The sequence below is a fragment of the Spermophilus citellus genome (assembly GCF_964194105.1).
Source record: "Spermophilus citellus genome assembly, chromosome: 10".
Lineage (NCBI taxonomy): Eukaryota > Metazoa > Chordata > Mammalia > Rodentia > Sciuridae > Spermophilus > Spermophilus citellus.
This window is the reverse complement of record NC_138197.1, coordinates 133,742,903-133,768,117: the sequence shown is the minus strand read 5'-3', so window position 1 is coordinate 133,768,117 and position 25,215 is coordinate 133,742,903. Positions and strand designations below refer to the sequence as shown.

At 63.6% G+C, this 25,215-nt stretch overlaps 1 protein-coding gene across 1 annotated transcript in view; it reads left to right on the top strand.

Moving 5' to 3' along the window:
* Positions 1–3,465: 3,465 nt before the first annotated feature.
* Positions 3,466–25,215, top strand: part of WNT7B (Wnt family member 7B) — a 42,983-nt gene continuing 21,233 nt past the window's right edge. The window contains exons 1-2 of the mRNA XM_081310901.1: positions 3,466–3,584; positions 24,974–25,200. Coding sequence (XP_081167027.1) covers positions 3,514–3,584; positions 24,974–25,200 — 298 coding nt within the window. The 5' untranslated portion in view covers positions 3,466–3,513. The remainder of the gene's footprint in view (positions 3,585–24,973; positions 25,201–25,215) is intronic.

Below are 25,215 nucleotides of genomic sequence, written 5' to 3'. Positions count from 1 at the left end.
CGCAGCCATCTACCTCCATACCAATCCTTGCATGCCTCCAGCCACCCATCTTTCTCACAAGGCTCTTCCTTGGCTCTGCTCTAGACCCTGAGGACATGGGGGAAGAGTCAGACTCAACCTTGGCCTCCGGGATTCCATCCTGGAGGATGCCATTAGCAGAGGACCCTGGCTCAGGCCAAGGTGGTGCCACGGACCCTGGTATGATCTAAACTGGACACCCACGTTGCCTGTGTAGTCCCACCCGTGGCTCCTATGGACTCAAGGTCAAGCCTGAGGTCTGTGGTGGACATTCAACACCCACCCCTCACTCCCACCAAAGCCTTGCTTCTCCCCAAAGGAATCATGCTCTTCCAGATGAGTCTTACAGGTCACCTCCTCCAGGAAGCCTTCCATGCAGAGAAGGCAGAACCTGGTGGAGGCAGTTGCTTAAAACCGAGAGAACCAGAAAGCTCAAGTCCCTGTACCCAGAGAAGAGGGCAGAAGCTCCCAGGCTGCACTTTCCAGGTGGGCTGCATGGGAAGGCATGGCAGGGTGGACCCACGGGCCTCTACCCCATGCTTCAAGGAGAACTGGACCGGGCCCAGGAACTTCCTTCCCATGCAACCAGAGACTTGACCTGCTTTGAGACAGGCAGCTCCCCACGACCCTCCCTGGGAACCGTGGGGCAGCGGGGTGGGCCTGGCCTGACAGATGAGGGAGGCCTCATCTGGCTCATCCTGCTTCCCCACCCCAAGCTCTGCCCGATGCAGGACTGTAGGGTCAGGACACCGGACCTGCAGGGATGGAGTGCCCATGCGTGCCAGGCACTCTTCACTCCGTTTGGGGGAACTCATTCCCAAACTTTGCAGGTTTCCATAGTCATCCATAACTGGGAAAGCCCAGACCCAGAAGAAGCACCGGCTCCACCTCTGGCAAGTGAGGTCTCCTCGTATCCCTACAGACGATGCAGGGACCCATGGAGCCAGACCTGGCCACCATCCTGTTCAAGCTGCAATGCCTTATGGGGTGGGGACCGGTAGTGGTCACAGATCTAGAGGATGGGACATCCTAGGAGCCTAGGCTGGGGACTGGCCCCGCCTCTGTGTGCGCCAGCCAGGGCTCTTCCTGCACCATTTCCCCACCTTCAGTCATTCAGGGTCCTTCACCCGCGGGTGGGACCCTGAACCGCAGTCTCCAGGCGGTCTGCCCAACCCTGCCCGCTTCCCTCGCACGGGCGGCAGGGGGCAGCAGGACGCCGCTCCGCAGGCTCTCGGGCCGGTCGGAGGCGCATCCTTCCTCCCGCTCTCCCGGGGAAACTGAGGGGCAGGGCAAGTCCCTAACAGCCGCGGACTGTAACCCCCTCCTCTCCTGCCCCCCCGCCCCCCGCTGGGGGCCCAGGGCGGGACTGGGGCTGGGTGGCCGCGAGGCTCGGGCTGCTTTAGCCCCCCGCGGCCTGACAGGTCCAGAGACTGGCCCTGTTAACGGACGCCAAGCTGCGGCTGCTGGCGCCACGGACGGGGTGGCCCCCAGGCTCCGTTTCGCACTGCCCGCCCCTCGGACCCGGGCCCGGGCACCGCGATCCCCGGCCCAGGCTGCCCGTGTGCGAGCGCCGCGCCGTGTGGCCGCCAGGTGGCAGCATCCGCCCGCCGAGCTCCACCCGCTCGCGTCCGCCGCTCGCCCGACCCGCTCCCCGTCCGACCCTGCGGCTCCTCGGCTCCCAGTCCGTGAAGTGGGGCGACTTCCGAGGCGCTAGGATGAAAGGGGCACGGCGCAGTGCCGCTACTGCCATTTCACGTCTTCACCTCTGTCTCCCGCTGGTGATGGACGTCCCCTTCCGTGAGGCCTCCCACCCCCGCGCTCCGCACAGCTGCACCCGCTCGCCTCTGATCCTGGGGCCGAGAAATGGCCCGTGCCCGGGTCGTGGCAAAGGTTCAGAGGATTTGTAGGGATTAAGAGGGGATCAGGGGCAGGGGGTCGGCGGGACCGCCAGGCCAGGGGATGTAGTCCAGGCCCAGGATAGGTGAGGGTGGGCCGCAGGGGCAGCCATTTCCTCCCTCCCGCCCGCCGCACACCTGCTCCCTGCACCCAGCAGTCCTGGGTGCTGGCTGATCCTTGGAGAGTAAGCGCTCCGCTCACCCGCCATCCACCGGCCCTTGGTCCCTGGTCCAAGGAGTCCCACGGTGAGGCAGGGAGCAGGAAGGGCTCCTGGCCTGGACAATGATCAGCTTACCAGCTGACCTCCTGAGGACAGTACCAGCTGACCTCCTGAGGACAGACTGGGGCTGTGGCTCCCTGACTCCCACCCCTCAGGCTCTGAACCAGGCCAGACGGCCTCTGAGACCCCCAGGCCAGTCTGACTTAAGCCCTGGCCTCTCAACATTGAAGGGAGAATCACAGAGGAGGTCGGGTGCTGATGGCACAAGGGCAGGGCACAGAGCCCCTGGGAGCCAACAACCTCTGTCTGATGCCAGGGAAGTCTCCTCAGTTATCCTCCTTCGCTCTCTACTCTGGTGCCTGGTGAAAAAAAAAAAAAAAAAAAAAAAAACACACTGTTCTACCCCCTGCATTTGGCCAGGCTAGCCTGTCCATCTTCCATGCCTCCATGCTGGGCTAGCTCTGCGGACAGTGCTGGGGGAGGGGGTTGTCTCCCACCAAGCTCTGCTGGGGGAGTAGCAATGCCAGAACCGAGGGTGTGGCCCGGTAGTGAATGATTTCTGGGAGGGTCGTGCAGCTTGGAAAGGAGATAGGGTGAGTGGTCTCTCCTTCCTCCGAGAAACTGGAAGCCAAGTGGTCACTAGGACCTGCACAGGCCTTTTCTTGGCCCCTATTCCTACCCCCACCCCCGCCGGCGCAGAGCAGCGCAGGTGTCTCTTCCGAGCCGCACCCTCCCCCGCCCTCCCCCCAAACTCCCCCGCCCCCGCAGTCCTGCGAGGGCGATCGGAAGGGAGCTGGCCTGGGGAGGGGGGCGCGGGGTAGACACGTTTGTGTGTCACGGGGGAGGGAGGAGAAAAGGGAGGGGAGAGCCAGAGAGTGAGAGAGAGAGCGCGCGGCGAGCGAGGAGGGCGGGCGGGAGGCGGATCCTCCTACCTGGGGCGCGCTCGCTCGCTCGCGGCTCCCTTGCCCGGGCCGCGAGTCACCTGGGGAGGCCGACAAGTGCGGACACATTGGCCGCCGCGGCGCTCTGCGAGGCGCGCACGGCCTCAGGCGCTGAGCCCAGAGGAGGCTGCGCTCGCTCGCCCGCCTGCCACGCCCGGGCCAGGCCCGCGCTATCAGGACCCCACAGTCACTCAGCGGGGCTCCGAAGTCGCGGTCCCCGGCTCGGGTCACTCCCCCGGGTGCACGCGGCGGCTGCAGCGACCTGGGCTCACCATGGTGGCAACGCGCGCCGAGTGCCCGCGCGTCGCCGGCCGCCCGAGCCGCAGCGCCGGCTGAGCGCGGTCTGCGCACAGTCCCCCGGCCCCTGCCCGTCCCCCGCCGGGCCCGCGCGTCCCCTCTGGCCGCAGTTGTCTATGGCGCAGCCCCCCTCCCTGGATCATGCACAGAAACTTTCGCAAGTGGATTTTCTACGTGTTTCTCTGCTTTGGAGTCCTTTACGTGAAGCTCGGGTAAGTGTCCCTGTGGGCGGGGAGCGACAGCCCAGGGTGGAGGCAGCCGGAGGAGCTCCTCCAGGGGGTCCCTGTGGGGCCGTGTGGACCTGAGTGGGTACGGCGGCTACGGGGCCTGCGGGGCTGGCCTGGGAGTCGGACCGTCGCCCCAGCCCCGCAGAGAGGCAGCAGGGCCCCCTGCGCGACGAGTGCTCCGGAGGGGCATCGAGACCCGGGCCGGAGGAGCGAGCGGGGCGCGCGGGCGGCCGCCTCCGGGCTCGCGGGTAGCGGCGAGCGTGCCCGGCGCGTACTTTCACCTGTTTGGGCTCCAGGCCCCGGGGGTGGGACACGCCTTCCCTCCCCCGGGCTGCGCTGGGCACCGAGCCCGGACCGAGCGCTCGCCGACTGGAGGGCGCGCCGGGGCTGGGGGCGGGGGGCGTCGGGCCGCCGGGGAGGCCGGGTGGGCGGGGGGCGCGCACTCGAACGCGAGCGCGCAGGCCCGGCACCCGGCGCGGCCCTCCGTCTCTATCCATCACCCGGACGTGTTGAAATTACCTTGACAACTCGTCCGGCTGGCTCAGGATGGGCCGCGGGGCCCGCCCGGCCGCCTCGGGCTCCGTCCGGGGCCCGCGCCCCCGCCCGCCCGGGGCCCAGGGCCCGGCCCCCTCTCTCCGCGCTCCCCCTGGCGCGGCGGGCGGGCGGGCGCCCGGCGGGCCGCGCTCGCTGCTCGCTGCGGTAGCTGCTCCGAGTCGTATTTCCACATTCCAGAAGCTCGCCGAGTCCCTACCTGTTGAACCGCGATCTCCTTTAGACAGAATCCGTCTCTGCCTCCCTCGATTGAGGGTGGGGGGACTGGGTGACCCAGAGGGAGTGCGGTGCGCCTCACGGGGTCGCCCACCGCCTGGTGCCCGCCGCGCGCTCCTCGCACCTGCCGGCACCCACGCCCCGCGCTCCTACTGTGCGACACCGTCCGAAAGCCCCTCTGAGCCGCTGTGAAGGGCCGCGAGCAGACGCGCCGGAGAGGTGGGTTCCGTACTCGGAAGGCGCGCGTCCCAGGTGAGAGGTAGAAACACGGTCTGAGAACCATCTCTTCCATCAACCTTACATCCCTCTCTCCTCTGCCATTTTACAGATGGAGAAACTGAGGCCCAGAGCGGTCAGAGACCAAAGCTGGCGGCTTCAGAGGCAAGGCTGGGAGCCCCTGGTCCTAGCCTCGGCCCTGCAGGCCTGGGAGGGTGTGTCTGTGGTTGCTGGTGGCTCTGTTTATTGTAGGTCCGTGGGTAGGCTGTGTCCCTGGGTGTTTGTTTATGGAGGTGAGGGGTGCCAGCGTTGGGCCTGCTGGGTGGGGGTGGGGCAGACAGGCCACTGTCTTCTGGACTCTGCCGGCCCTGCAGTGATCCTCCTGGGCCCACGGAGGGGTCAGCAGCCCTCAGTGAGGCTCTGTCCCTGCTGCCTGGTTCTACCAAGGTCATTCCTTCCTGCTCTCTGTGGGGCAGCCCTAGAGTTCAGAGCTAGGGAACTGAGCACAGGAGGCCAAGTCACTGTCCACCTGGAACAGTGGCACAGCTGGGGTGGACTGGCTCTGGTCTTCCTAACATTAGTTCCTCAACAGGAGTCCTCAGAAAGCAGCCCCTCCCCCACTAGCAGGAGAGCTCTGTGCGTCCCACCATCCCCAGCAGAAGGAGCTAAGGGCCAGGGCCAGCCTGGCCCACCGTCTGGCTACAGGGCTTGGAGGTCTGCTTGACTTTCCTAAGTCTCCTGCACCCTCTGTAAGTGGAGTTGCAGCTTTGGCCACTGTGAACAGTTCAGAGCAAGACCCCAATGTTTTGTCGCCCTGTGGCCCAGCCTAAAATCCAGGCACCTGCCTGCAACTTTCTTCTGGGACTAGATAAGAAGGGAGGCAAAGACCAAGTGTCCCTCGGTGTGGCCCTGGCTCTGCCCAGAGCCCTGGAGAAGGAATTCCTCTCCCTGGTGTGTCCCCCTAAAACACATACTTCCCCGACTCCTGGGTTTCCAAACGTGGTCTCCAAACCCTCTGTAAAATGACATCGAGGAAAGCCAGACAGCCCTGGGATCTATTAAGGAGAGGGTAGGGTAGGGACCTGGCTAGCCCCTCCCCAGAGGCTCCGCCCTGCTTTCTTTGCAAGTTATCTTGGCTTCACTAGGTGGGGGGGGGGGAAGCTGGGCCCACATGTGACCTAAAGGGTTAAATGACCAAATGATCAGCAGCTTGGTGGCTCAGGAGGTTTGAGGTGGGATTAACAGGCTGGCTGACTTTGTCCTCCCCTCTCTCCTGGCCAGTGCCTTGGGTGGTGGCTCTTTTCCCAAGTAGCCTTATAAAGACAGATGGTCGATGGTGATGGTCGATGCTCCTTCAGTGCCACTGAGGGATCAGTCCCAGAGGCCTTTGCCCTGGTGGCAGTGGTAACGTGTATCCCAATAAACACCTGTGGGGTTGATAAAGCCTTTCTTATGGCTATTGACCGTGACATCCCTGGGCAACAGCCCAGGGCAGAGGCAGCCTGAGGCACCTCCTCCAGGGGGTTCCTGCAGGGACGTGGAGACTTGAGGGGGTACTGCAGCAACACACCGGTTCCCCACTTGGGGACCCCTTCAAATGATGTATTCCAGGACTTTGGAATCCCAGGAGTTGGGATTTTAGGATCATTAAAGTTCTAACCCCAAATCAGAGATTGTAGGCACTGAAGGGTATTCTGTGATCTCAGCCCCCTGAGCCCACCCCTGGGTGCTGCATGTCCCTCACCCCCCCCCCACATGTCCAACACTCATAGGCCCCTCAGCCAGTGCAACTGCAGCAGTGGGACCAGAACTCAGGCCTCCAAACCCCAGAACAGACGTGTCTTGGATTCTGAGCAATTTCAAAACATGGTGACTTGAGGATCTTCTCCAGGGTCTTTTCTGAATGGAATGACCTAGAGCCTGGGCCCACTGCACCAAGGTCCCTGAACTTCCAGGATCAGCCTTGTCCCAGGCCTGCCCTTGCCTTTGTGGCCAGCTGCAGCAGGGGGCTGGAGGAGTTGGGAACCGGAGAGACGAAAGTGGAGAAGGTGCTTTCCTGCTGGACGTGTGGGACGAGTCTCCCTGCTAGGCTGGGAGGCCAGCACCACTGGCCAGATGGCACAGAGCTCCCCTTTACTGCTCTGCCTCCTCCCAGCAGCTGACAGGGTTTCTGTCCCTCCAGTGGGATGGCTCTTAAACAGCCAGGTTTGGCAGACAATAGGAGGTGGGACCCTAAATCTGAGTTCTAGGCTTTAAAAAGCTTACTGGAAGGAGGAGGATTGTTTTGAAAAGTCTGTCCTTGTGGTCTGCTCCACCCCACACGTCACAACCAAATCCTCAAAGGAGAGCAAAAGATGAGGGGTGGGGACCTAGGGTTGAGGGCCCCGTGTGTAAAGAGAGCAGCACCTGTCAGGGTCTCCCATTGGCAGCCTCCCCACTGAGGCCATAGGCAGGGCCCAGCGCTCTGCAGACACCAGGCTCCAGCACCAAAGCAGGCTGGCCTGGCTGAACCTCCCCTAACTGGTGGCCGTCGGGAGAGAGGGTAGCACACACGGCGCATCTGTGCACTCACACCTGCGCCCTCCCAGACCGCCCACGCTCCCGCAGGCGCATGCAGGCACATGCATGCACACACGAACACACGTTGCTGGGCACAGCCTCTAAGCGGAGCACACGCCTCCGCGCGGTTACCCTGAGGTGCCTTCCCCCAGGTGCGCCGCACAGAGCTAGGCCAGAGTGGCGTGGCTCGCTGAAGGTGGGGGTGAGGGTGTCCAGACCCAGGCCACTTGGGCAAACCCTGGGGGCGGCTCCCGCCGCACGCTCGGGTCAGCCTCCCCTTTAAAAAAACCCGCCCGCGGAGGAGGCGGATGTAGGGGCGGCCCATCCAATGGCAGCTGCGCGCCTCAGGAGACTTGGAGACGTGAGCCAGAACGAGCGACAGAGCCGGTTCGCACCGACAGACCGACGGAGGGCCAAACAGCCGCAAGGCGAGCGGTGCCGCTCCGGGCCTGACCCACCCCCGTCCCCCGCACTCCAGAACCAGCGCCCGTCGCCGCCCCAGAACTGGCGCGATGCGCGGCCCTGGCGGCGGTGCATGGACTACCACTGCCCCTGGGCCCGCAAGCCCTGGCCCCTAGCGCCCAGCGCCGTCGCCCTGTATCAGGGAGGGCCTCGGGGACCCCGGTCTTAGCTGGCGCAAGAGCCCTGCCGGTGGGGCCTGTTCAGCCCCGCCAGGCGCGCCGGCCCACCATGCTCCTGCTGTCGCCGCGCAGCGCGCTCCTCTCCGTCTATTGCCCGCAGATCTTTCTCCTCCTGTCCAGCGGCAGCTACCTGTGAGTGCCGCGGGCGATGAGCGGGGTGGGTGAGTGGGGACCCCCTGGCCTCCAGCATTGGAGCGGGGCGGGCAGGGGACACAGGGCGGGGCACGGAAACCTAGGGACTTTGGGTGGCTTTGCCGATCTAAGCTGCCTAGGTAGAGCACCTGGGAAACAGCTGCAGCAGTGAGAAGTCCCAGAGTTGGGGTCAGAGAAAGGGTGGCTGAGAGCAATACCACTGCCTGAATAGAACAGGCTGTGCTTACCAACGCGAGGGCTGGGCTCAGCCGGCTTGCGCGGAGATTCCCTGTGCGTCCCAGAGGAGTCCTGGACCAACCGGTACCCTTTTTCCAAAACCCACGCGGCGCACATGGCCAGGCCACACTAGGGTGAGGTGCACGCACACACCCGCTTCCCGGGCACACGCACCGGTACACACGTGCACGCTGTGTCCCCCAGTCAGCGCCCAGGTTGACCCTTCCTGTGCCTTCCTGCGGTGCTGAGCGGCCTCCCCCTGGAACCTGGTCGACACCTCACCTGGGGGCAAGAAGGGCGAGCAGCGTGCTAGGGCGGCTGCGGAGCACCACCTAGGATCAGGGCTCAGGGAGCTAGCGCACCATGGGCGCATGTGTGCGTCCGGCCAGGCAGCACCCACCAGGCTACGGCAAAGCTCCGGATAGGGCCCAGTCCGGCCCAGCGAGCCGAGGGGGTGCGTCCGCGCAGCAGTGGCTTCTCCCGATTCCTAATGGGACGCATATGCTCTGGCCTCCGATTTAAAAAGAAGTTTGATTTATGGAACCGCCGTTTGGGGGAATTTAAGCTGGATGCTACTGATTAAACCTCAGAGCCAGCTCTCCTTCCCCCCTCCTCCCCTCCCCCGCCCCCTCCTTTACACGCGGGCCACGTCCGGGGTCGCTTAACGCGGCCAGAGGGGGCAGCCGCCGCCTTCCCGCTCCCTACGCCACCCCCTTCCCCCGCGCGGCCACAGTCCTAATAAATCGCCGCGCCCCCACCCCCTTTTAATAAAGACGCAGCCAATTTCTCCTCCAGCTCCTAGGAAATTACTATCCTACCAGTTTTCCTTCTATAAATAGTCGCGCATCTTGAAACAAAAGTTCGCAACCGCAGCCAGATGCTGCGAGGCCCGTGGTTTCCCCGGCTGTGGGACATAATTACAAGGTCCGGGCAGAGAGAGCGCTCCAGGCCCGGCGGGCAGCCCCGGCTGCGGAGGCATCAGCTGGGGTGGGGTGGGGGGTAGCAGGCCGTCTTGGGCAGGGCTCAGGGCCCGGTAGGCACCGCCTGATCAGTGAGGACTTAGGCTAAGTACCCGGCCAGAGGTCCTGCTTCTCTTGTCCCTCCTGGGAAAACGGATCAACCAAGGGGGCTTTAGATCCGGCTTCCTGAGTCCATGAAACCTCCCCTCCCCAGAATCCTGGCATCTCAGTGTTAAGCCTGGCTAGAGATCCGGCAGCTACTCTGCCTGAGACATCATTTTTGGAGCTGGCTGGCTGAGGTTTGGTGTTCCTGGGGAGGTGTCCAGGGGTGGAAGCCAACGGCCTTCCAGGGGTGGTTTGCAGGCTGAGAGGAGTGGGTGAGCAAGGAACTCAGAAGCTGGGTGGGAGCAAGATGGGAGGGTACCAGTTGAGGGACTCTCCGGCAGGTGGTGGCCAATATACCTCCAGAGCCCCCAGCTCCTGGGGGGTGGTTCCCCACCTCCCCGCCCGCTGGGCCATGCCTGTACACATGTTCTCCCCAACTGCACCGCATGCTCTGTGGGCAGACATTCTCTTAAGGGAACTGCTTTACAGATGGTTCCCGGGCAGTGCTGGGGTCCGAGTGGTGGACTCAGTAGGGCAGCCTAGGTCCCTGCCTCACCTCAGCAGCTCCTGCCCCAGTGTGTGGGCCTGGTCTGCAGCCGCAGGGAGAGAGAGTGCTAATGTGGCATGGGTGTCCCTGGGCTTGCCCCTGCCGTCGGGGAGGCACAGGGCTAGCAGGTGTGTGAGATGCCCAGGTGGGCGCCGGGCCCGGGCAGCTCCAGGGAAGGCATTCCTAGTGCGGAGACCTGGATTGGGGAACTTGGGAGAGGCAGCCTGTATACAAGAGCTGTGGGAACCAGGAGAGATGAGGGGGTTGGGGCCTGTCTTGGTACTGCGTGTGCCCTCAGGGGTCAGCCTGTGGGATCTGAGGAGGCCGGGGCTAGGAGGGGCCCTGGGTGGAGGCTTCGTTCTGCTCCAGAGAACTTTCCAGAAGGCATCCCATTGCTCCATGGCAAACACTGGCGGACAGTTGATCCTGACCCTTTCATCTGGGCTGTCCCCCAGCTCCCTGTGCTGAGCTGTGGTCCGCACACAGCGAATCCCAGACGCATGCCTGGGCCCCTGCCACTGATCGGGTTGGACGGGTGTGCTGGCCTGGAAGGGCCCTGAGCCCCCACCGGATGCCGAGTGTGGCCCAGCTGTGCAAGGCAGCTCCAGCCAGCCCTAGCCACCTCCGTGCTTGTCAGAGTGGGTGCTCCAGGGCCAGTGGGGTCCAGCAAGTGTCCACAGGAGTGCAGGTGGGGGCCACAGGCCCCGAGAAAGCCTTGCAGTGCTAGGTCAACTGGCATGGGGGTCTGGCCTAAGCCAGGCCCGGGGACCAGGCTGGGCCCCTGTCCTGGGCAGGTCCCTTCCCGTCTTGGCCTTCCTCTTCCAGATGTGGGGGTTGGTTGTGACAACTCCCCCAGGTCTTCCGGTGCAGCTTCTCATGGTGACCGCCTGCTCTGGGGAGCCGAGTGAGTCATGGTGACAGGGTGGTTACTCACCGACCACCTGGCTGTGGGGGGCGGGGGGCGCTGGCCACTGCCTGCGAAGGCCGAACCTCTTCCTGGCTCCCACTGTGGTGTAGTTGGTGGTGTCCACTGAAGTCCCAGAGGCCCTGTGGGCATGGCCCTCATAGGGCGGGGTGCTGAATCAGACCCACTCGCCTGGCGTCACGGCCTGTTGGGGGCAGGATGGAGCTGTAGGCTCCAGAGTGAACAGGTCACCCTTGTAGAGGGGCAGCTCAAAGTCTGGAGGGAGGCATCTGTCCGGGTATGGAGGGCTCTCTGGACCTCAGACTCCTTTTCAGTCATGGTGACAGACTCAGCTCAGGCCCAGGTGCCCTCAGGATTGGAAAGCATGTGACACTCTGCAGCATGGTGGTCCGTGGCTGGGAAAGCTCACGAAATCCTAAGCCCCAGGAACCTTGCAGACAAATGGAGCACCAGTAATCACGGAAACCCCACCACGCCCATGGCACCCTGGCGGTGGCCGCTCGGGCCCTCTGTGTGTGAGGGCCTCGGCTCCCTCCTGGGACGTGGTCGTGTGGAGCTTGCGGAGGACAGACCTTTTCTAACCTGGCTTCCCACCAGGGGCACGCGGGTGACAGATCTGGGTTCATACTCCTGCTTCACCTCTTCCTGCTGCCATGTGTCCCAACCTTGATGTCTCCTCTTTTGGGTGAGGGTTGGGGTCGCACAAACCTTGAAGGGTGGCCCTGAGCACCCAGGGAGAAAATGCGGGGAAGGTCTCCACCCAGGGCCTGGCCTGCGTTAGCAGGCATGAGGGGCAGGGGGCAGCGAGGCTGGCCGCGGCAGCTCGGGGGCCTAGGGGCTGGGTTCAGAGGGAGGTGATGAACTCGGAGGGCTCTGGAGACGTTACCTGGACAGAGTTTTGAAGGATGGATAGATAGGAGTTGGCCAGACTAAATAAGAGTGTGAGAGAGATCCCCTGCAGCAGGCCCCCAGCATCTTACCAAGGGAGGCAGATTGGGCGCTGAGGTCCAAAGGAGGCCCTTTCCTGAGGCCCCCAGCTCACCCAGATCCAGGCCCCTCACCTGTCCCCCATTGCCTTTGAAGGGACAGTCATTCTTCAGCTGGGAGAGGAAGTGGGTGAGGGCCCCAGGTGGCCTGGTCAGGCCTCAGAGGCCAGGAGGGGCTGGGCAGGTGACCCAGGAAGGGAAGTGACTTTTGAGGCACCATCTACACAATTTCTGTTTCTCCAGTCACACACTTTCCTGGACCCTCTGGGGGCTCTGCACCAAGCAAGTCACACTTGCTGCCCCGCCCCCATACCCCCTGAGCCTCTTGTCCCCCATTCCCCCCTGAGCCTCTTGTCCCCCCATTCCCCCCTGAGCCTCTTGTCCCCCATTCCCCCCTGAGCCTCTTGTCCCCTTGTCCCCCCATTCCCCCCTGAGCCTCTTGCCCCCCATTCTCCCTTGAGCCTCTTGCCCCCATTCCCCCCTGAGCCTCTTGCCCCCCATACCCCCTGAGCCTCTTCTCCCCCATTCCCCCCTGAGCCTCTTGCCCCCCATACCCCCTGAGCCTCTTCTCCCCCATTCCCCTCTGAGCCTCTTGCCCCCCATACCCCCTGAGCCTCTTGTCCCCCATTCCCCCCTGAGCCTCTTGTCCCCCATTCCCCCCTGAGCCTCTTGCCCCCCATACCCCCTGAGCCTCTTGTCCCCCATTCCCCCCTGAGCCTCTTGTCCCCCATTCCCCCCTGAGCCTCTTGCCCCCCATACCCCCTGAGCCTCTTCTCCCCCATTCCCCTCTGAGCCTCTTGCCCCCCATACCCCCTGAGCCTCTTGTCCCCCATTCCCCCCTGAGCCTCTTGTCCCCCATTCCCCCCTGAGCCTCTTGCCCCCCATACCCCCTGAGCCTCTTGTCCCCCATTCCCCCCTGAGCCTCTTGTCCCCCATTCCCCCCTGAGCCTCTTGCCCCCCATACCCCCTGAGCCTCTTGTCCCCCATTCCCCTCTGAGCCTCTTGCCCTCCATTTCCCCCTGAGCCTCTTGTCCCCCATTCCCCCCTGAGCCTCTTGTCCCCCATTCCCCCCTGAGCCTCTTGCCCCCCATACCCCCTGAGCCTCTTGTCCCCCATTCCCCTCTGAGCCTCTTGTCCCCCATTCCCCCCTGAGCCTCTTGTCCCCCATTCCCCCCTGAGCCTCTTGCCCCCCATACCCCCTGAGCCTCTTGTCCCCCATTCCCCTCTGAGCCTCTTGCCCTCCATTTCCCCCTGAGCCTCTTGTCAGGGTCAAGACCCAGGGCAACACTGCTGTGGGTGCCGGGGAGCCAGAGCTCCTGTGAGGTCTGCACAGTGCTGTCATCTGGCCCCTGATGGTGGCAGAGGAGCAGCTGGGAGCAGGGGAGTAGCTGGGGTGGGAGTCTCCAACCACCCTCCTCCAGGGCCAGGGGTGTGACCAGAGCACCGCCCTCTGCATCCTGGGGACAGTCCCTGGGCTCTCAGGCCTCTCCTTACCTCCTGGGCAGATAGAGGCTGCTGGGGCTCCCTGGAGGCCTCCACTTTTCGTGGCCCCGGGTCCAGCTCAGATAGGGCTCTGCTCCCCTCACAAGGGGATAGGAGGCGGGCGCCCTCCCTTGTCAGATGAAACCCCGGCCCAGGGCTCCCTCAGCCTGATGAAAGGGTCATTGTGTGGCGCGGGCCGCCCGCTGGCCAAGGACAAAACCGCCGTTTGTCCTCCCGCCTTGGCGCGGGGCTGGGGGCCTCCCCTCAGGCTGGCCGGTGGGGTGGGGGTGGGCACAGGTGCGCTGCCCCCTCCCTTCCCTTCCCTGCTTCCTGCTCAGCCTGCCAGCCCCTCCCCCAGGCATGTCCCCCACCCAGGGCACCCTTGCCCTCGGAGTGGGGACCCTGACTCTGGGCTGGGGTCGCTACTGCCCAGGAGGTGGTGAGTGCTCCGGCCCTGGAGGCACCCACGCAGGTGCAGGAGGAGTGGGGCCAGAGATGCAGGAGAGGCCCTGCCTGGGCACGGAAGCCGGCATCATGGGCCAGCCCAGTCTCAGTGGCAGAGTGGCAGGGGGGCGCCGGACCCCTGGCCACCAGAGCAGGTGGCTGCCGAGCTGCTGGGGATGCCCCACAGCCAGGGCTGAGGCCGCAAGTGGAAGACCCTAAAAGTGGGCAGCCCCCGAGTGTCTCTCAAGTGGGAATATGGCTGGGAGGAAGTGCCCTGCTCAGCAGGTGGCTCCTAGGGCGTCGACCGTGGTCCCGAGAGCCAGCGTCCGCATCCCCTGGGAATCCTGTCTGACAGCATCTGGGCGTCCATCATTTGCCAGAGCAACATCCCTGACCACCTCTGCTCCCAGCCCTCTGTGCTCAAAGCCTTGCCGCTATGCCCAGCTGGATGTGTGGGTGGGCCAGGCCCCCACAGGGAAGGCACCTGGTCAGGGGACAGTGGTAGCTGGGTGCACCGTCCCTACAGCAGGCCTGGGTGCTGAGGACTTCTGAATTAAAACTTTGGCCCAAAGAGTCCCAAGTGCTGAACCGATTAGAAAGCCCTGTGAACGGGACCCTCCGGAAGCCCAGCTGCCCTGGGTAGTAGGGGCAGGGAGCCGGCTTCTGGGGGACTCAGGATCCTGGAAGTCTGTCTCCGGGGACAGGAGTGTGCCTGCTGCTGGGGGTCTGTGTTGAACCTGTTTCCTCCCTGGCTGCCAGCAAAGGGGATCTAGGACAGGGCCACCCAGGGCAGCAGGTGAGACAGTGATGGGGTCAGGTCAGAGTGCCAGGTGCACCGCACATCAAGGTGGTCCCGACTGGCCCTGGCTCTGTCAGGCTCTGAGGCTCGTGTTGCCCCTCTGTCTGTAGTTTCCGGCCTCCAGCAGACTCCGTAGCGCTCTGACTGCCATCATGCTGCAGGGGGACTGAAAGCCACAGTCGGGCGCATTAGAAGCATCTGCTGACCAGGAGTCACTGAGTCCCCTCACAAGGCTCTCTGAAGGTCTGGGGACCAGAGGTGAAGCTTCCTGGTGGTAGGAGGAGGAGAGACTTCCTGTCCAGGGTCCCTCTCGTCCTTGACCCCGACCCAGGATCTCAGAGACTGGCTAGAGCTGGCCAGCGTGAGTGGCTGTGGGCAGCCAGGTCCTCAGTCGCGAAGGCTTCATTCCTCTTCTCTGGGTCTCCACCTCTGGTGGGGGGTCTGGGTTCTCTCCCAGGGCCCCTCCGCTCTGACCGGCTCTTCACATCCCCCATGTCCTGCAGTCCTGGCAAGCGAGACTGGCAGGTAGGGTCCGGAAGGACAGCCTTAAGCCATCCTTCATCACACAGAGCCTGTGTCTACACGGTAGGGGTGGCCACAGAAGCCCCCAGCGTGCTGGCCCAGCAGGTGCCGTAAGAAGTGGGGACGAGGAACTGGGTGCCACACAGAGGTCTTCCCAGGCGACGTCACCGCTGGTGGGAGCGTTGGGGATTTCCAGGTCTGCTGACAGCCCCCTCCCAAGGAATTAGACCCGTCATGGAATCTTCTCCATCTCCCCTGCCCCAGGTTGGGCTGTGGGGAGGGCTGGCCTCACTGTGGACTGAGAGCCTGTCACTGCCCCAGTGGGCAGGGTGGACCACCAGGTCAGGCCTGCCCCACTTCCCAGGGTGACCTTCCTGAGCCTCAGCCCATGGAATAAGCCAAGGTGCTGGTGGCCCAGCAGGGTGTGCAGGGAGGACACCTGTGTGGCGGGACCAATGCACAGGGCTGGCCGGGCAGGCTGGTGGCACAGAGAGCACTGGACAGGGGCTGGCACCTGCAGCCACACCCCACGTCTGTAGTAGCTCAGTGCTCAGGGATGCAGGGTGTGGGGGGCCCAGGAACAAGGTTCCAGAGATGGCCAGGCCAGTGGCTGTCAGTCAGCATCCAGAGGGCTCTGGACCGAGGGCAGGAGACCACGAGGGCTGTGTCCTGTCCCCTCTCTCAGAGCCTGCCCTCTGGGTTCTCTGTGGCCGGGCAGGCTGCAGCTGCTGGAAGTGTGGGAGGGAGGCCTGGGCCCACCCTCGGCCCCTGTACTTCCTTCCCAGCCTCTTCAGGGCCAGCAGCATGCAGTGTGATGACCCCTGCTGTAGGGAAGTCCTCCCTGTGGTCTGGCCTCCACCAGAGGAGCAGCTTTGGAGGGGAGGCTGCCTCCGTCACATTCTTCATTTCGGAGCCCAGGTCTGACGGTGAGCTCAGAACTGGCCCCTGCCCTCCCCATGCTGCCTGCCATGTAGAGACCCCACAGTGGGTGGGAGCCGAGGAGGCAGGGTCTGGACCTGGGAAAGGCCCCTCGGCTTGCTGCTGTTATTGGCTCTGATACCATATCACTACCAGGCTGCTGTGTGCCTTGGATAAGAAGCTGTCCCTCTCTGAACCTCCTTTGTAAAATGGGAATGATGAACTCCCAGCCAGGCTGCAGGGGGCCAGTGAGCACTCCCCCTCACTGATGGGGCTGAGGCAGTGGTTGGGGAGACTGTGGAGGCCCCAGAGGGAGAAGTCCAGGCCAGTGGGTTCCTTAAAAGGTGAGGTGAGTGGTGGGAAGCTGGCCCCCTGGAAGCCGAGTGTAGATGGGGCTGGCCGCAGGCCCAGGCTTACACCTCCCTGGACGCTGTGTGGACGAGGCGGGCCCCAGCCTCTCGGGGTTCTGACTCTCGTCTGTTTGTGGAAGGGGTCCTTGGAGGACTGCAGCCAAGGTCCCTGCCTTGAAGTCTGCAAAACTAGAGTCACTGCCCACCACGGGGGACTCGGCCCCCCAACCAGCAGCTCGGAGCCTTCCATGGCCAGGAAGTCTGAGGCACTGGCCCAGCCACCAAGTAGCCAGACTCCCTAGCTGGCCACAGGCCAGCAGGGCCTGCCAGCTCCCTCCCACCAGTCTGCCCACCTGCCCGCCTGTCCGTCTGTCCTGAGGTTTTGGGTTGGCACCCTGGCTGCCCAGGCCTTCAAGGTGCCCTGCATCCAATAGATTTGGCTCATTAGGGCAAGGCCAGGGCAGAGGACCCTCAGTGCTGCTTGGGCCTCAGCTGGTTGTGTGACCTCTAGTGCTGTGGCATCTCTGGTGACTCCATCTGTGCTGTGGGAAACCTAGAGTAGGGGATCTCTGATTCCAGGCCTGGGGACCTCCTCAGGAGCCTGGCACAGATGACCACACGGGGGGTGGGGCAGGACTGAGGAGAGACCCAGGTGGGCTTCTTGGGGAGGAGGCGCCAGCTAGAGGAGTGAGAATCTGGTCCATTGGGACCAGAACCCAGGTGTCGCAATGTACCTTTTAGGTACATGTGTCGGAGGTCGGAGGTCGGGGTCTGAGGTTTGGGGTCACCATGGCTGAGGGGCTCCAGGTTCACAGTTCAGCAAGGTGGGCTGAGTGGACCCTCCTGCTCCCTTGTGCCCTGAGCCCTGGACTCCTTGTGCCATTCCTGGCAGGGACCAGGAGCCAGCCCTGCCCAGGGACCCCGGCTCGCTGCCTGCTTTCTCCCAGGCCGCCTGGTTTCTCTCCAGGCTGGGGTCCCAGGATGCCAGGCCAGGAATGCCAGCTATGCAGGGAGGGTGGGAGGGCAGCCGCCCTCCGGGGGCGCGAGGGAGCCAGCGGACGCTCTGCTCTCTTCCCCAGGAACACGGCGGGCAGTGAGCAGAGCAGGGCAGTGGCCTGGAAAGATCGCAGAAGGCAAGACCCACGGTGGAGGGGCTCCTGCAGGAGACCCGCCCAGAGCCAGGGCTGTGCTCCCCTGGACAGACGGGCAAGCTGAGGCCCGGCAAGGGCAGAGAGGCAGGAGACCCCACCCTCAGAGAGGCCCTGCTTTGGGTTCAGCCTCAGCTACCCCGCTACTGTGTAGGTGGCACTGAGGCCCGGTGGGGTGGGGAGGGACAGTGGGGTGGGGAGGGACGGCTGGCCCTGGGGGTGGTGGCCTTTGGCCCTCCAAGCTCTGCCTGGGTCAGGTGCCCCGAGCATCCTGTCTTCTCCTGCTTCCTCCCCTGTAAGTTCAGGCTGGCGAGGTCCACCCTGAGGAGCCACTGTGGGAAAGGGGTGGGACAGGAGGGGACCATCCAGAGTGCAGCAGCCCACAGTGGACACTTCCCTGGAGGGTGGCCCTGTGTCGGGGACAGCTCAAACTGGCCAGCTGCTGGCTGTGGTCAGGCCTACAACCTGCCTGTGACCTCCCTCCAGGGCCTCATCTGGCCCCAGGTTTCCTGTCCAGGCCAGGAGAGGGAAGGCTACCTGTCCCCGATTTTCGGATGAGAAAAACTGAGGCTCAGAGCAGCCCCAGGGAGGTCGGCCCCACGGAGGTCTGCCCGAGGCCTGGGGATGTGGAACTGCCCCGGGCCATGTTCCTCACTTAGCTGGGGTGGGGGAGCACACAGAGGGAAGGGGACAGGTGGACTCAAGGAGGACCAGAGGAAGGACAGTGGCTCCAAGGAGCCGGTCCTTGGTTCCTGCTGTGTCCAGTTCTGTCCAGTTCTGTCCTACGCTTCCCTGCTCTGCCCATGCATGTGGGCTCTGGGGACCCTGCTGGCCCCAGCTCTGCGTGGGGGTGTGCCCTAGCCAGCGTCCTCTAGCAACAGGCAGTGGCAAATGAGGGGCAGCCAGGGGTGGTGGGCCAGGTGAGGGCAGGCTGAGGTTGGCGGCTCAAGGGGTCTGCCTAGTGACCCCAGGCCTGGAAGATACTCCTATCCCCATTTGACAGACAGGAACACTGAGGCCCTGCTAGCTCCTGTCCACACTCTGCCCCACAGGACCCCACTGGCTCCAGAGATGGAGAAGAGCCCCCTGCAGCCCATTGGTGGCTGGGGAAACTCTGGCCCACCCCTGCCCACCTGTGGGAGAGGCCGGCGGAGCAGCTTGGGCGGGTGTGCGGGCCAGGCGCCACCCTCCCGGGTATTTGCCCAGTTACTTCCTGGATGAGTGGACCCAGGCCCGCCTCCCTGGCTGATCATAGATAATTAGAACATTCTTCACATATTTTGCCAGAGGATGCCCAAGAAGGAAGAATTACAAAGTGCCCCGGGCCAGAAGTGTGGGCTGGAGGGGCTGGGGCCGCCGGGCAGCAGGGGGCCGCCGGGCGGGGGGGGGCTGGGCCCGCCTGCAGGGAGGCTCACAGCCTGTCCCCAGCTCCCAGGAGGCTCCCAAGCTTTGCCACGTGGAGGGGTTCAAGTCCAAGGTCAGCTTAGGGCCTGACCAGGTGTGGGGCAATATTGGGGTCCCCTGCCCTGGGGAGTATGGAGGCTTTGGGGGACAGATGACCTTGGACAAGCCAGAGGGGTTGAGCATGGCCCTCAGGCTGGGGCCGGTGTGAGAGGCCTGCAGCGAGGAACAGGTGGAGGGCAAGTGTTCCAGGAAGAGGGTCAAGCAGGCCAAGGGGCAGAGCTGGGAGCTCAGTGCCGTGGGGTACAGGGGCCGCACAGGGCCTGACACTCCCGCCCTGGCCAAACTGGCCACTCTGGGGCGGCTCATGGGAGGGTCTGGGGGCCTCAGCCAGGCAGGGTGTCTGGTGCGGCAGAGGTAGGGGTGGGGGGAAGGTGGGGGGGTGGCTCTGGTGAGGCCCTTTCTAATCAGGGTGACATTCCCAAGGGGCATGTCTGCAGCCTGTGGAAGGGAAGCTTGCTCCCAGGTCCCCCCGGGGCCCCCTGAGTCTGACAGAGGGTCTGGCACGTTTAGGCCCAGGAGGGCTCCGCTGGGTTCTGGAGAGTGCCGGCCGGATCCTTGCTGGGAGTGCCCAGCGTCCTGTGGGTGGCTGGCGCCGAGAGGCGGCTCCCACCGAGAGACCTGGGGTGCAGGGGGCTGCAGTAGGAGCCTCTGGGTCCCCATGTGGGGAGCGGGGCCCAGCCAGAGAGGTGGGGAAGCCAGGGGGTATGGAGGCCCCCCACAGAGGGCCTCCTTGCCCTCCCTGGGGTGAGACTTGAGGGTGTGTCTGGGGGAACTGGTAGGAGAAAAGGGATCCTGAGGTGGAGGGGCCTGGCACCTGTGCGTCCTAGGGACGCAATATTGGGGTCCTGAGGCTTTGGGCGGCGGGAGGCTTCCTCTGGGTGGGAGACGCTGTTCGCCCAGTGCCAGTGCAGCTGCAGCCCTGGGCCTGGGGTCCTTCTGGGGGCTTGACCCCGTCACCCTGTCACCTGCACCCGTCCCTGGAGGAGTGCGGCTCGTGGACAGTGACTCTCAGCCATGTGTGAAATGGGGACAGAAGCTGTTTGTCCTTGATGGTTGGTACATGCCGTGGGGAAGGGGGTGTCTGACGGCCCACAGCCATACCCCGCCTGCAGCCCAGCCCAGTCCTCCTCCTGCTGGTGCCCCAGGGGAGCCGGGCCACTGTCCCAGGCAGTGGGGCTCCCCTCCCCGGCCTGAGCTGAGCTGCTGAGCTACTTCGTTCCCTGTTGGTCCTTCATTCGCTCCATGACGATGACCAAAGGTCCTCCCAACACACGGCCCTGGGGGACATAGGACAGGGAGGAGTCACGGGCAGGGCCCACCTGAGGGCTGTGACTTGGGTCGCCATGCACTCGTTCCAGGTGGCTTGGTGCGCGTGGGGTTTTCTTCTCCAGGAGCCGCGGGGAAGCCCAGCCTCAACCCAGCCAGCCCCAGAGGCAGCCTCTGCCCCTTCGGAACACAGGGGAGGCTGGCTCTCCAGGTGGGCAAGTGACCCACTCTGTCCTTGAGGCATGGGTGTGACACAGGAAGGGCTGGTGACAAAACCCTGACTGGCCCCAGCAGGAGGTGTGGGTTCCGACCCTGCTACCTGTCTGCCTGGACACTGGGCAGGCAGCTGAACCTCCTGAGCCGCCTCCTCATTCTGGGGCGAGCCTGATGGCTATTACTCAAGGTCCTCGGCCTCTGAGCTCAGTCCAGCACCGGTGGGCGCTCAGCAGCATGATCTAGGTTAGATTCCTACCTGCTAAAGCAGATTTGGGGGGGGGGTCCTCTCCTGCAGGAAGCAGGGCTATCCCACACAGAGTCCAGGACAGGACAGGGTGCTCTAGGAGAGACGTTGGAGATGGCTGCCCCAGGGGTGACCTGGAGGGGGTGAGCCCGTGAGTATGTTGGTGGGTACATGGGTGACGTAGCCCCAAGTACCTGCAGACACTGGAGTGAGACCCCTGGGTCAGGGGAGGGATGTCCAGAGGTGGGCCCATTGAGGGTGCCGGGGCTGCTGTGGGTGCCCCTGGCTCAGGATTGGGGTGGAGGTGTTGGTTCCACTGGAGCAGCTGGACCCTGGTCCTCAGAGGGGGGCTGGGGACTGGTGACCAAGGCATGCCGGTTGGTAAGAATCCTCAGGCTCAGGCCTGGAGGGTGGCAGCAGCCCACGTGGGTCACACTTCACAGTGGCTGGCACCGAATGCCATGTGCTCCACGTCACCTGCTCAGAGCAGGTGAAGGGACTGGAGGCGCATGAGGGACGAGCCAGGAGCACAAGTTTCCACGGAAAATGTCAGCAACAGAGGGCGAAGGCCCTGCCGGTGGTCCCCAGGCATCTGGGAGGCAGCTGTGGGCTGGGAGAGGGAGGGCTTTCCTGCCCTGGGGAACCTGGACCCGCCTGTGGGGAGCGGGCCCAGGGTGCCAGGAGCTGCGGGTGCCCACCCTTGCCGTGAGCCCAGGACTCTCCGCCTCCCGTGTATTTCGACACCAGGTCCCACCCCAGGGCTTGCCAAGAGGACCCACCTGAAGCCCCCTCCCCTGAGGCTTGGGCATGCAGGGCTGGGCCAGGCCTGGACAGTCATGGGGCAGGTGTGGGGCCGGCCCAGACAGCCACCAGACCTCGAAGGCCAGCAAAGGAGCTGCTCAGGAACCTGGAATGAATGAATGATTGACCTGGAAGATTTCAGGGTAACTCAGACTGCATTTTGAGGGGAAAAAAACAGGCTTGGCCGACTGCAGGCCTCTTGCAGGATTCCCTAACTGTGTGGCCCCGGCCCAGAGTGGCCTCCACCTGAGGTTTGGGAGCAGAACTCAGTTAGAGCCTGGCCAGTGGCCTCTGGCCACTCCTCTGGCCTCTCTGAGTGCCAGTCTCCACACCTGTAGGGCAGGGACCTTGCTGGGCAAGGATGCAGGGCACCCTGCAGAGATGGAGGATTTGGTGTCTCGAGTGGAAAATCCCCGCACAGAGCCAGCAAGTCTGCCACCTTTTCTGAATCATCAACCACATCTGAGTGTTTATGCTCCAACCCTGCTGTCTTCACACCACCTTGCACTCCCCCACTGGCTTGCTGGGGACGTCCCAGCACCCCACACACCCCAGAGCAGTACATTTCCACTCCCACAGGATCCTGCCCTATGTTCAGGGTGTGGGAATCTCGTGTGTTGTAATAACTTTAAAAAAATTAAATAAAATCATCACTTTAACCACCTTAAGTGGGACTTAGGGCTTTGCCATGCTATTCAACCATCACTTCTATCTGGTTCAGGAACTTTCCATCACCTCAAATGGAAATTCCACACCTCCTAAATAGTCACTCCCCTGTCTCTCCTCCCCCAGCCCTGGCAACCACTATTCCACTTTGTCTCTACAGTTTTCCTATTCTGGGCATTTATTGAGCTTCCTCCACACTGTGCCAAGGGCTCCCTTCCTTTTTATGGCTAAATAATATTCCATGGTATGGATATACCACATTCTGTTTACCCACTCATGTGTAATTGAGCAGTTGGGTTATTTTCACTCCTTGGCGATTGTGAATAGTGCTGCCACGAACATTCATATATAAGGCTTTGTTTAAACACCTGTTTCATTCAATTCTTTTGGCTCTATGCCCACAAGAAAAATTTCTGGGTAACTCAATGTTTAACTTTAACTCTCTGCCAAACTGCTGTGTGCAGAGGCCACTGGGTTTCCTGCTCCCGCTGCAGTCTGGGAGGGCTCCAGTTTCCCCAGGTCCTCACCAACACTTGTTATCTAGGGTGGTAGCAGTTCCCTCGTGATGAGGGTGGCTGGTCACCCTCAGGTGCTTGGCTGGCCGTTGGTGGACCTTTCAGGAAACGTCTCTCTAAGGCCCCTTTAAAGCTGGGGAGTTTGTCTTCTTGCTGTTGAGTTAGGATTTGCCTCTGGAGAGCTTCTGGGGACTCCCTTGTTCATTGGTGGGGTGCTTGCCCACCCCACAGAGGCTCGGGGACCCCACATGGGCCTCTGCTGAGGCCAGGATGCAGCCCAGGTTGGCCCTGCCTGCTTGAGGAGCTGGGTGTGGACACAGTCACTGAGGGGTCACTGCTGGCCTCAGTGCTGGGGGCTGAGTTTGGACACAGAGGGGCTGTCCCTGGCTCTGGAAGGGAAGCGGGGGGTTGCCAGACAGATCCAGGCAGAGGGCCCTGCAGACACAGCAGGGTGGGAGGTGGGACAGCGGGAGGCTCATCGGAGGCCAGACCCCGGCGCCTCTGATTGTAGGTGAAGGGCAACGTGGTGGGCGGTGACCTGATCAGTTGGGGTGCTGCTGGAGGAGGGAGACCAGGGCTGGGGCTATTGCAATGGGCCTCTGCTGCTCCCAGAGTCCTTTAGGGTCCCCTGGCTGGACTCCAGCAGAGCGGGGGCTTGTGTCCTGAGCCTATGGGGAGAACTGGGGGCGAGAGAATCCTTTAGGTCCAGAACCAGGACCTGGAGTGGCTCCAACTTAAGGTGGCGGCTGGTGCCCGGCTGGGTTCCCATCCATCTCTCGGCCATTTCCAAGGATCTACGGTTACCTTGGGCTGAATTCCCCAGATTCCAGCCCGCTCCCAGCCCCACCCGTCCAGATGCCCTTCCTCTACGCCAGCCTGGGGCGTGTCTGCCCATTGTGCCCGTGGGAGACCCAGGGGGATCTTGGCCAGATTATCCGGTGGGGCGGACAGGCGGGGCCAGAGGATTGAGTGTCACCGGGCTCGGCTGCAGCACGTGCTGGGGGCTCGGGCCACACGGGGACCGTCCAGCTGCCCTGGCGCTCAGTATCCTGGAAAAACACTGCTCTTCTCTCAAGAACGGGCAGGCCCTGGTGCAGGAGGGCCCACCACCCTAGGGACCGGGCCTGAGGTGGCCCCCTCCCACGCTGGGCCGCACCCCCCAGACCTGGCCTGCTGTTTGGGAAGCAGCCCGCCCCGCCTGCCTGGCCCTTCTTGAGAACCGAAGTCGGCCCAGCCGCTGTGGAAAAGAGTTTGGCAACTCCCCAGAAAACGAAAGAATTACCACACAGTCCAGCAGCTCTGCTCCTAGGCACCTGCCGGGGAGGCGGAGAACAGGAGCCCAGAGGAAACCTGCTCCGGCTGCAGCCGCGTCCCACGCCGCAGGTGGAAATCACCGAGTCCCTTTAGGGGAACAGACGGACGGGACTTGGCCCCTGTGCCTCCGAATAGTATTCAGCCTTAAAAAAGTATGAAACAGGGCCGCGGGCTGCGGCGTGGAGGGAGTTTCAAAGCAGGGTTCTCCGTGGAGGAGCGCTCACAAAAGGGCCATGTTGTGTGTCCACGGTGACAGGCAGCCGTGGGATCGCCAGGGCCAGGCAGGGGGAGGGAGGGACGGCTGAGGGCACGGAGCTTCCTCTTGGGGTGATGGACGGGCGGGGGGCAGGGGACACCCTGCGTGTCCTGAACACGGGGGATGCTGCACTGAGATAGTCAGTTCTACGTTATGTGACTTCACCTCATTAAACAAACAGTCTCGCTGCTGACACCCCAAGTGGACAGGGACTGGCAAGAGGCTTCCTGCTGGGGAGGCCAGGAGGTTCATCACCCCCGAGGAACCAGCACACAGTAGGTGCTCAGTTCACTGCCCTCTGTTTCTGCCCCGAGCAGCTGGTCACCCAGAGGCTGCGGTGGGCCTCCTGGGGGTAGCTTCCTCCTGCGCTCGTCTGGGCCTGTGTGGTGGTGGGGACGGGTGTCTTGGAGGCCTGTTCGGTGGCTGTGGAAACCCAGGCTTGGGCTGCCCTCCCGAGGTCACCTGTGGCTGGTGCTGGTGGCCTGGGAGTGGGCCTGCCCAGCAGCCTGCCTGGCGGCCCACGGGGTGCGAGAGGGAGTGAGTGGACGGGGGCGCAGAGGCAGCGCTGCGGCTTGGGGGCCGGGCAGATGTGCTGAGTGGGGGCCGTCGAGTCCCAGGAGTGAGGGTCTCTGGCCTGCAGGGTCAGGGTCCCAGTGTCTGATGTCGAGGGGCTGTGATTCTGTGGTTCCTGCAATCTGGAGCCGGGAGGGCCTGGGCACGGTAATGTGGCAAGTGGCCCTCGAGGGCAGGGACCTGCTGCTCACTGCTGGGCAGGACTTGGCACGTGGGAGGTGCTTGGTGAAGACTCACCGCCAGGCTGAGCGGAGGCCGGGTGGGGAGGCGGGTGCCCTGTCCCCGGCCTCACGGCCTCCGTCACCCCCCTTGCCTCCACAGAGCACTGTCGTCCGTCGTGGCCCTGGGAGCCAACATCATCTGCAACAAGATTCCTGGCTTGGCCCCGCGGCAGCGCGCCATCTGCCAGAGCCGGCCCGATGCCATCATTGTGATCGGGGAGGGGGCGCAGATGGGCATCAACGAGTGCCAGTACCAGTTCCGCTTTGGGCGCTGGAACTGCTCGGCCCTTGGTGAGAAGACCGTCTTTGGACAAGAGCTCCGCGTAGGTAAGGAGCCCGGGG